This window comes from Phaenicophaeus curvirostris, chromosome Z (assembly GCF_032191515.1).
Source record: "Phaenicophaeus curvirostris isolate KB17595 chromosome Z, BPBGC_Pcur_1.0, whole genome shotgun sequence".
In the NCBI taxonomy this organism is placed as follows: Eukaryota; Metazoa; Chordata; class Aves; order Cuculiformes; family Cuculidae; genus Phaenicophaeus; species Phaenicophaeus curvirostris.
The window spans coordinates 60,130,358-60,141,670 of NC_091431.1; the positions used below are offsets into that span (position 1 = coordinate 60,130,358).

The 11,313-nt window shown below is 42.8% G+C and overlaps 1 protein-coding gene across 1 annotated transcript; it reads right to left on the reverse strand.

Moving 5' to 3' along the window:
• Positions 1-470: 470 nt before the first annotated feature.
• On the reverse strand, positions 471-5,009 carry MRPS30 (mitochondrial ribosomal protein S30). The gene is made up of 5 exons (XM_069880589.1): positions 4,348-5,009; positions 3,968-4,113; positions 2,876-2,978; positions 2,221-2,397; positions 471-935 (listed from the first exon to the last, which is right to left on the reverse strand). The coding sequence occupies exons 1-5, from the start codon at positions 4,982-4,984 to the stop codon at positions 667-669; spliced, it is 1,332 nt and encodes a 443-aa protein (XP_069736690.1). The 5' UTR covers positions 4,985-5,009; the 3' UTR covers positions 471-666.
• Between the last annotated feature and the right edge of the window lie 6,304 nt (positions 5,010-11,313).

Below are 11,313 nucleotides of genomic sequence, written 5' to 3' on the forward strand. Positions count from 1 at the left end.
CAGGCTAAAGAGAAAACTGTAGACTGCAAAGGGATTTGAGTGCTCTCCATGACTCCTGAGTCAACACCTTAAAAAAAGTGTGTGCAAGTGCCGAGCAGAATCTTTGGAATCAAGGTTTTTTTGCATTTATACTAATACTCAATAAAAAAAAAAATCTATAAATTTCCCTTGCCCTATAAAAATAAATTATTGGCAATTAAGTTAAGAGACACTTACTTTTCATTCCAAAGAAAAACTGAGCTCAGAGTAAGCATTTAAGACAACTGATTTCTATTCAGGCACAAAATTGGTCTTTCTCTAGTCCTGAATATCGAGACACTAGTTACCTAGTGACATAATCAGATGGTCATACTAATTTGTATTTTGCTGTGAAAATTCAACCCACAGCTATGGATCTCCTGAAAGACAATGTTCACATGACTGTGAATTAGTGCAAGACGCTTCCAACAGAAAATACACAAAAGGCATGATGGTATTCTAGACATTTATTTTTCAATGTACAGTATCATACATTTAAAATAAAGAAATAAGGCCAAAATAGCATAGAAGATTTATAATTCGTTAGACAAATACTCGACTACGAACAAGGCATATTCTAGCCCATACTTCACAGAGTTACAATGAAGTTCAGGCCCATAAGCAGGAATACTTCATTGTTTTAATGATTTACAACTCTTTTGGTCTGTTTAACAGAAAATGAACCAAGTGAAACAGAACTTCATCATTAAAGCCTTTCACACTACCATCTTCTACAACATCATACAATGGCTTACTCTCTGTACCCCAACAAATATTCTTCCGAGGGTTATTTTGAATAGTTTCTGCAGTTAGTGCTAAAGTATTCAGCTGGTAACAAAAGAAAGCAAAGTATCTTCCATCAGTTATTACCGCCTGCGATACAAAAGGGCGGGTCACATCTGCTTCATGCCAGAACCCTACAAAATAAAGAAACGACGTTAGTTACACAGGACTTAAAATTCTTATCAGATCACACTACACCCCAATCCTGAACTACAGAAAAATACTGGTAATTGTAGCAGCCACTTAGTAGGGGAAAAAGTCCTGTCTGCTTTAGCAATACAAGAATTCTTCGTGCAGACCAACTAAAATGTAACCACCAATCAAGGACATTCCGTAGACTAGGGAAAGAGAGGCATATTTGCATTCTGTACACAGCTCCCTATCATCGACTGATACCCCCCACATACTGAACAGTCCAGCAACTTTTTAAAATTACTTAAGTTATTGATACATCCAAGTCCTGCTAGTGATCCAACGGGAATTGTCTTTCAACTATTCAATACTTCTCACAGAGCAGTTTCATTAAGAGTCATGCATGAACAAAACTAACCATATTAGCCAGCCAGACACACTAAGAATGCTGTAAGCATCAACGCTTCCAACAACCCCTGCTGAGCACTAACAGACTTTTTAAAATGTTCTTCATGCATTTATCCATGTGTGCTAGCATACACAGTACTCTTGAAAGGTATTTTTTTAACATGTACAACAAACACTGCTAGAAACTGTTACAGAACAAACTTCATAGATTTGAATCATTCTGTGCTTACAACTGTCAACAGCTTTGAAGTCAATGCTAGAGTTCAACATTTGTCCACAAATAAAATGAAGCTTTCTAACATAAAAATACATAAAAAAATTGATGCAGAGCCAGCAATATATACCTAGTCAAAGGATTTTCTTCCATGTGTTGTTTCACGTGTGAAACTATAAACCAGCAGGTATCTTTTAGTAACAGCAGACAACAATATATTTATATGAATATGCAAATGGCTGTTCTGCTCTATCCATTTCTGGGATTTTAAAACAAATACAGCCACAAAATCCTTAAGTAAGGCTGCTGACGCTTTTCTTTCACTGACTGTAGGTCCCATACAATTGACATTTCTAAAACAATGGGCTCAGCAATAGACTTGTTTCAGAGGGAAAAACAAAACAAAACAAAAAACACAACCCTGCTTTGTATTTACCAATTTTGTCCATAACATGAAGTGAGCAACATTAGTCAAAGTAAGAGTCTTAACTAATTCCCTTATATAACATCTGCTTTATTCACTGGTTCACTCATTTTCAAACATCTACTAGAAGAATGGTCTTTAGAAGAAAAAGCATCGGAAAATGGTGGTCGGGAAAAAAGACTGAAGAACTTTATAGCAGGTATTCATCACCAGGTAGAATTTAACAACTTGACTGCCTCACCTTGATACATTGCTTGTGCTGCTGTCCATGCAAATAGGCTTGCAATACCATTAGCTCGATAAAGAACTTCAATCTGATCCTCAAGATTTGCTTTTACAAACCTCTGCCGTTTTAGTTTATCAGGAATAAGATGAAACTGGGTGTGTCCATAACAGCATGGATCTGCTACCTTTGATCCTGTGTCCCCCAAAAAGATTAAAATTAGAGTCAGTCAAAGAATACTCTTTAACATGCACACAAGCACATCTTTACTACTAGACTCCAAACAACAGGTTAGTATGTCTACTGTCATCTGCATAAATGCTGAGATTTCTCCATTTCTGAGTGAGACCAGAGAGCTTGCCCAACTCCAAAGGGCAATAGATCACATATTAAAACACCTCTGAGGAGAGTTATCAAAATCCAAAGCCAGTTTTCTGCCAAGTTTCTATTCAACTCAACTCTTTCAAGCAAATCCGGACACAGAAGGATGCTATTCCACAGTGCCAAACTAACATGGAATCTCAACAGGGATTTATATACTACATATATTTATGTATTATGTTATATGTAAAAATATAGAAATGTTTTTTTCTGCTGATGGGAAGAGAATGTTCAGGGGGCAGTATTTTTAACACAAAAAAGTAGTTAACATTACATGATTAGAAAATCTTACCTATAAATACTCTGTTTTCATACTGTTTTTTGAACAACGGCAGCTTGGATGGTTTGTGATTAATAACGGGAACCTCTCCGAGATCCGACTCCAGCGGTACAATCTTGAGAGAAGTACAAGAAAGGAAAGCCACAACATAAGTCACGGTTCTAACATCAGGCCTCATATAATATGCCACTTTCTTGTCAGACAGCAAAAGCTGCAAGTCTTAGTTACATACACCCTACATAACTAACTGAAGTTGCATTTTTTACAACAGAATTTCCTGTCTTATGATGAATGCCAGTCTACACATCTTATACTGATGTCTCAATTTTCTGCAGTATACAAAAAAGTGTGAAACAGTGCTAAGAAAGCTGCTTATCGGTAAGATCTTCAAACCAGAATCTGCTTCAATAAATTAAATTGAACAATCACAGAGAGTTTACAAGTATTCAGTGTTTTGGACTATGCAATTTTGAATTGCCTAGATGGTTTTTCCAAAATGCCAAGTTTTGTAACATCTGACACTACTGCTTAAGCAAACTGTACAATTATGGTATCAAGAACATCTACGGCATTTATGGAAAAGTGGAGCAGATTTGTCTGTGGTGGGATGAGGATAACAGATACCTACAGGCTACACAAATACCACAGTATAAATCTAGAAGATCAGAATATGGAATCAACTTCCAGAAAACTAAATGTTCAAGAAAACAACTATTAAGCAATGCTAACAGACAACAGAGCTAAATTCAAACTATATATGCTCTCTCTTACTACTTTTTCCTTCTCCATTTATCTCATCTTATCATCCTCCATCAAGGATGTTCCACACATTTCTTAATTCTTGCCTCCACTTAAAAGCACAAAAGTTAAAAACTCCACTTAACGAAGCATAACAACATGCACTTTTTCTAAAGCACAATGATGACCAACTCAAATTTCAGAAGACTGTCTCAATACTCACAGTTTTTGTAACAAGGCAGTAAGGGCATTAAGACCTGAAAAATGCACATATGTGCTATATGCCTGACTAACCACCTATCGTATTCAGTCACAAGTGAAATGGCCTGTGATTAACTTGCATATTGCTGTCCAAAATATCCACACCTCTGGAAGTTGCTTTGGTACACGAATCTGGAGGTGTGGCTTATCATCTATCTGAAACCGCACAGGATCAACTCTACCCTTTCGATGTCCGTGAACAACAACTTCCTCACCATGATGCCAGTAATAGTTAACTTCAGGTTTTAGATCTGAAACAGAAAAGAGAGAGACACATAGAGACTGCCACTTTCCATGTAAAACCCTCTCAATTCTTGTTCTGTAGTTGCAGAACAGGAAAATTCAACCCCCTCGCACAACACGGGATGACAGAAAACGAATTACAAGTCCTGGCCTTAACCCAGCGACCCTCCCTCCGTATTCCCGGCGGATCCCTCCATCCTAAGGGCTCCCACCTCCCTCTCTCTCCCATCCCCTTTGCACACCAAGGGTGGAGGCAGCCAGTAGCGGGTTGCGACCGCACAGGAAAGCGGTGAGCGTGGAGACGAGCTGCGTAAGGAACGGGCCGGGCGTGTGATCGTGATCGCGGTAGAGGAACGGCCGCCCCTTGCTCTGGTAGAAGCTCTCCTGAAGGAGGACGTCGCAGGCCAGAGAGCGCAGCTCGGCGACATCCAGGAAGGGTGCGGGTCCCGCCGGGGGTTTCGCGGCCGCAGGAGCCGCCGCCGCTCCGGGCTCCGGGGCTCCGGCGACCTCGGGTGCCGCTCCGGCCGCGGGCTGCGGCGCCGCCGCCGTTCTCGGGGGCAGCCCCGGCACGAAGACAGTTTTGGTGAAGCTGCGGTACCAGCGGTCGGCGTTGAGGGCGAAGGTTTGCGGGTAAACCATGTACTTGGGCCGCTGCCGCTGCGCGTAGATCCGCAGCCTCTCCTCGACCGAGGGCGCCGCGTGCACCCGCTGGAGGAAATACTCCTGGCGCCGCCGCTTGGCCGCTTTGCTCTTCGCCGTGGCGGAAGCCACGACGGGCGGGTAAAGCGAATCCGGCGGCCGCGGGAGTGCGGCGGACTCAGCCTGCGAGAAGCAGCGGCGGCCGCGCCACAGCAGCCACCGGCACCCGCGCGCCGCCATTTCGCGGAGCGGCGAGGCGGCGGAAGCGCGGGGCCTGATTGGCCGCTGCGAGTCACGTGACCGGAAACGAGCTCCCAATCGGCGAGCTCCTCCCGGACGGAAAGGGGCAGCCGGGTCGCATTCACAGGTTGCGGACGGCCGCTCAGGGATGGGGACTACAGCTCCCAGGAGGCACCGCGGCAAGCGACCGGAACTGCGAGTCCCGCTGCGGGCCCCGCGCGTCGCGGTTTTCTGCAAAGCGGTGCGGGCGCTGACGGGTTGGTGCTGTGTTTCGGAGGGAGGCTCCTATCGCGGCTGTAGCGATCGTTTAGGTCAGAAAAGAGTCCAGCTATAAACCTAGCACTGCCAAGCCCACCACTGAAACATGTCCCTAAGCGCCACATCTATTCGTCTGTTAAGTAAATCCAGGGATAGTGACTCCACCACTTCCTCGGGCAGCCTGTTCCAGTGACTGATAACTGATCTCCTTTTCTCCAGATTGAGCAATCCCGGTTCCCTCCACTGCTCTGCACTTGTTTTCCAGACCCTTCACCAGCTTCACTGCTCTTCTTTGCGCACACTTCAGACCCTCAATGTCTTTCTTGGAGTAAAGGGCCCAAAACTGAGCATGACATTCAAGGTGTGGCCTCACCTGTGCCCAGCACAGGGGGACAATCCTAGTCCTGCTGGCCACATTTCTCATACAAGCCAGGATGCTATTGGCCTTCCTGGCCACCTGGGCACGCTGCTGGTTCACATTCAGCCAGCTGTTGATCAACTGCCCCAGGTCATTTTCTGCCAAGCAGCGTTCCAGTCACTCTTCCCCAAGCTTGTAGTGTTGCACGGGGTTGTTGTGACACACGTGCCGGACTCAGCACTTGGTCTTGTTGAACACCATTCAGTTGGCCTTGGCCCATCAACCCAGGTTGTCGAGGTCCCTCTGCAGAGACTTCTTGTCCTCACACAAATCAACACTCTCACCCAACTTGTTGTCGTTTGTAAACTTAACAAGGGTGCACTTCATACCCTCATCCAGATCATTGATAAGCATATTCAACAGAATTGGCCCTAACAGTGAGCCTTGGGGAACACCTCTTGTGACTATTTGCCAGCTGGATTTAATTCCACTCATTACAACTCTTTAGGCCCAGCCAGCCAGGTTTTCACTCAGTGATGAGTATGTCTCTTCAAGCTATGAGCAGCTAGTTTCTCCATGAGAATGCTGTTGGAAATAGTGTCATTTGAGAAGACGTTTTTGAACCAATTTTCTATGTGCTTATTTTCAGGAGCTAGTCATACATGCAGAGATATGCTGCTGTGAGAGACCAGTCTCTCAGATAGGGATAAAATAAAAAATGTCTAAAGTTAAAAACTAGATTGGTCTTTTTTCTGCACAGAACCTATACTAAGGACAAAGGATTTTGTACAAACCTGGAACTGTAGCAGAAACACGAGATAATTTACAGACAAAAACCTGGAAATTTGGCCATGTGTGCCTCAGTGCGAAACGTGAGGAGCACCACACAGCTGGATTGCCTCTGCACCCACCAATGTGAATCCTGGGCTGGTCTGCACTGAAAGATAGTGGGTATCTATAGCACCAAGTGTAAACAGAAATAACTTGTCAGAAACTGAAAAACCTGGGAAGCTGGAATTAATAAAGGAATTCAACTCTGCTAAGATATGATTTACTATGGCATTTGTTTATGAAATTTGACATAAACTAAAACTGGGATACTGACACTGCAAGAAGTGCTACAGTTACTGCATTTTTATTTTCGAGTTACATGGAAAAGTTGAACATATTTCTGTTTCATGGATAGATGAAGCTTACTATTTATTGCTTGTACAAGTTTTTTTCTGTTTTTTTTTTAACTTGATTACTTGTGGTATTCTTGGGAGGTGGTTTGGTTTGGGTTTTTTTTTTCTCTATTTCCATGGCATTTCTGTATTTCTTAATTTTCTGAAACATTCACACTGACAAGAAATGTGAGACCCCATTAACATGGGACTATTAAGGATCCTTTTTAGAGCACAAGACATCAACGAACTACATGCTAGTTACGCATCTGTTTCAGGACAGGGGCAAGCTGAGAAGAGACTTTATCACTGGGAGATGCATGGAATTGAGACAGAAGACATGTTACATACATCCCATATATACATCTGCTCCTTTTCATTAACTTCAGCTTACCTTTCTGCTGAATTGCTGGTCAAAGCTACAATGGTATTTGGAGGAATTTTTTTAACACCTGACAAATATTGAAACCCAGTGTTTGGGCTGAGACTTTTTCAAAGAATGTAGACTATAAAACCATTGTCTTCTTTTAGAAGAAGAAAAAATCAAAATTAAAATATTGTTAATGCATTGTGTCCCAATCCAATATCGCGGAGGGTTCTTAAACGATCCCAAGAGTGAGATTAAGACACAAATGAGGTCAGATGCTGTACAATCTTGTGAGCTTTATTTTATATAACAACCAATAATAGCAATAGGACAGAGAGAAAAGGAAAAGAAAAATCAGAATCCCCAAGTAGTAGGAAAGCAGGAGAGATGCAGCTAATTACCACCACGAATCCAGCGATGTGCAATTGGCTCCGTCTTGGTGCAGGTGGTGATGCTCCAAGCTTCAGGGGGACATGAAGAAAAATGAGAGACCGAGACGGAAGGAAAGGAGTTATCACATCGACGGCAGCAGCAGTTCTCGGGAACACGTGGTGGCAGCAGCAGCTTCTTCCAGGGTGTGTGGTCCAGGCTGGTCCAATCGAAATATGTGAGTGAAAGCGAGACTGAACTCCGCCTGGTTCCTTGAAAATCCTTTTATATGGCCCATCCAACCCCCATCTGCACATGTCTTTTTGGCGGGTCCGGCCTGGGCCATCTGGCGCACTGCAATCCTCCAACACCGCATGGTTTTGGATTATTTACTAGCTGAAGAGGGAGGAGTATGTGGAAAACTAAATGTCTCTAATTGTTGTTTGGAAACAGAAGATGTAGGTGAGGTAGTCCTTCAACTGACCACAGACGTTAGGGAACTAGCCCGTGTCCCTGTTCAAATATGGAACGGCTGGAATGGTGATTCATGGTCTTGGTTATCTGGAGTACCATAGGTAAAGCAGCTTTTATTTTATCTGCTCTGTGCATATGCAGCCTTGATGTTTTTACCCTGTATTATTCCTTGCATTGTTGAGTTAATCTGACATGTTTTATCGAACAAGGAATTCATATCTACTGTTTCACCTGACGGCATGAAGCAGATTTGTGCTGTTTGCCAATCAAAGCCTGTAGATATCTGGTAATTGGTTTTATTTGTCCTTGTCTAAATTTAGGATAGAACCACCTAGAAGTTTCTAGACCCAAATGATGCATGCGCTTTAGGCCTTAAAATCGGTTTATAAGGGGGCATGGAAAGAGCTTTTCCTGCTGCGCATGCTAACCCCAATTCCAGCAGACGGCATGGACTGCCAGGGCCTTAGACACTTCGTGGTATTTTGCTAAAAAAACAATGGGAATATGTTGGAATTAGTCCCAATTTTCTTTACAGCCTTAGCCTTGATAATTATTCTCTTATTTTATATTCTAATGTATCTTTCTTGTCCATGTGAATGTGAATGGCAACAATGCAAACTGCCGTCGTGTTCTGCTGATTTGTTGGAGCCTTAAAATCGTTTTATGAGATGTTGTGGTTTTATAAAGTTAGTTAGTTTTAAGTTATTGTTAAGGACATGTTTCTTAAATAAAGATGTCTATATTTGTTAAGGATATTGTTAAGGCCATGTTTGTTACTGGAAAATTTGCTGGAAATTTTATTTGTTATTGTATTGTGCACTATTTCTGGCCTTTCTCTCTTTCTCTCTCTGTCTCTCTGTCTCTCTGTCTCTCTGTCTCTCTCTGTGTGTGCATGTGTGTGTGTGTGTGTATCTTTCACGCCACCACGAAGACAGCATGGACCTGAGTTTTCGATCTAAGTTCTGTGACAAATGTTTAAGTCACAGGGTGGAATGTAAAGTCAGACTATGTGTATCTCTTTGCCTTAAACATTTTATCTGAGGACTACCCATTTCTGGCTGTTGAGGTTGTTGAATTAAAAGGTCTATAGCACTACCAGTTTTGTTGGTAATAATTTCTAAAATGGCTTGTAGTCGAATTATGCAGTTCAAATTATAAATCAGTTCCCTTGCCTTCTGTGTCCGACTTGAGGGACAGCTTTGTTGGTTTTGATGCCCTTGATGATTTTGTGCTGCTCTGTCCTTGCTGTGACATCACTGGCGCTTCTGTAACTCCAGTGAAACAAGCTTTCTCTCGTAAAAGGGAGCATGAGAATCTACAGTGTCCAGCCTCATATCCCACCTTCCATAAAGACCTGCTCGAGATCTCCCAGTGATAAAGTCTCTTCTCAGCTTGCCCCTGTCCTGAAACACATGTGTAGCCAGCATGTAGTTCATTGATGTCTTGTGCTCTAAAAAGGATCCATAATGGCCCCATGGTGAGGCTCTGGAGCGAGTCCAGAGAAGAGCGACGAAGCTGGTGAGGGCGCTGGAGAACAGGCCTTATGAGGAGCGGCTGAGAGAGCTGGGGTTGTTTAGCCTGGAGAAGAGGGGGCAGAGGGGAGACCTCATTGCTCTCTACAACTGCCTGAAAGGAAGTTGTGGAAAGGAGGGTGTTGGCCTCTTCTCCCAAGTGACAGGGGACAGGACAAGAGGGAATGGCCTCAAGCTCCTCCAGGGCTATCAAATACTAAACCATGCCCCTCAGCATCTCATCCACCCGTCCCTTAAACACATGCAGGGAAGGTGAATCATCCACCTCCCTGGACAGCTTGTTTCAGTGACCAATGACCCTTTCTGTGAAAAATTTCTTCCTAATGTTCAGCCTAAACCTCCCCTGGTGGAGCTTGAGGCCATTCCCTCTCGTCCTGTCCCCTGTCACTTGGGGATGATGCTCCAGGCTTCAGGGGGTCACAAAGAAAAGAGAGAGAGCAGAAAAGGAATACACAGTCCTTTCATTGTCCCACTCCTTATGATTCCGTTATGTGATTGATTTACATCGTATCACACCACATGCAGAGGTGTTGTGTGATTGGTCACACAAGCTGTCCATGTGCCAGGGCATGGATCGTCCACGTGCCCATGGTGGCCTTTGTCGGGTGGGGCAGTTTTGTCCACAGCTGAGAGCAGGAAGTGGTAGCAATGTTGAAACAAACACAATCCAACACGGTACCTTACACATGGGTAAACAATTGTTCTTTAGTTAAAGATTCACAAGCTGTTTTATAAAACATTTAAATGTTAAGTTGCAACTCATTTACATATCGAGTACTTGAACTTTGGATATTTAATGCTGAATCCAGCCATGCTCTTCACCAGAAGGGTAATGAGAAAAGGCCTTAGAACAGATGATTGACCATTTAGGGAGCAACTTCCCTCCTTTTCCTCATCCTGTGTACTTTAGTTTCCAAGTGCATCTGTAAGTCCGTTTTTCTCTTGACTGATAAAGGACACTGTCCAACTGGGGCCAAGGTAAAGCTATTGAAACTCTTTTCTTGTGATCGCAACCAACCATGTCATAAACTTATACAAAACTGTTGTGTAAAGTCACTGATGTTCTTAGGCATTGTGCTGCTGCATCTCTTGTTTCAGAACTTGTTTCCTTTCCTGGTTAGAAATATTCTCATTTCATACTTAAATGTATTCATGGTCAATTTATACCTGTTTGTCGTTGTGCCAACATTGTCTTTTAGTTTAATTAGCTTTTTTCCTCTCTAATGTTTGCCTTCTAAAATATTAATGGAGACCACTCATATCGCTTCTCAGTCCACATTGACAGAGACTAACAAGCTCTTCTCACACTGACAGGTCTCAATTTCCCTGATCATCTTAGCAGCCCATTCTTGCATTTCTTCTGGTTCTGCATTTGTCTCTGGGGTATGTGGTGAGGCTGTATCCTTTGTTTTATGCAAGGGACTTTATTACCTGCACCAGGATTACTAACATTTTACCACTGCTAAAACCTTTTTCATCACTTTGTCAAATCAGAATTGCCTCCTTTGGATCTGTTACAACATTGTGAACAACTTTTGCATAGGATGTATTAAAGCCTCAAGAAGTTCAATACAGAAACCAAATAGAAGTGATGAAGTAAGTGAATGTTTAAAGGATCATTTTCATTTTTCATACTTTATTCAAAGGCTTTAAATGTTTTCAGCACATTAATAATAACTATAACATTAGATAAGAAGTTCCAGGAACCAGTGATATGCTTTAAGCGAAACTTAAAATCCCTGAAGTATATACTGAAGTTCTGGTTACAGGTCAATTTTATGTACTTGGCTTACATTGTAATATCATTT

Coding starts and splice junctions, on each gene's coding strand:
- MRPS30 (XM_069880589.1), bottom strand. CDS start 4,984: ATGGCGGCGCGCGGGTGCCGGTGGCTGCTGTGGCGCGGCCGCCGCTGC. Junction 4,114..4,347: donor ACTGGCTGCCTCCACCCTTG/GTGTGCAAAGGG, acceptor TTTCTGTTTCAG/ATCTAAAACCTGAAGTTAAC. Junction 936..2,220: donor AGCACAAGCAATGTATCAAG/GTGAGGCAGTCA, acceptor TTTATTTTGTAG/GGTTCTGGCATGAAGCAGAT.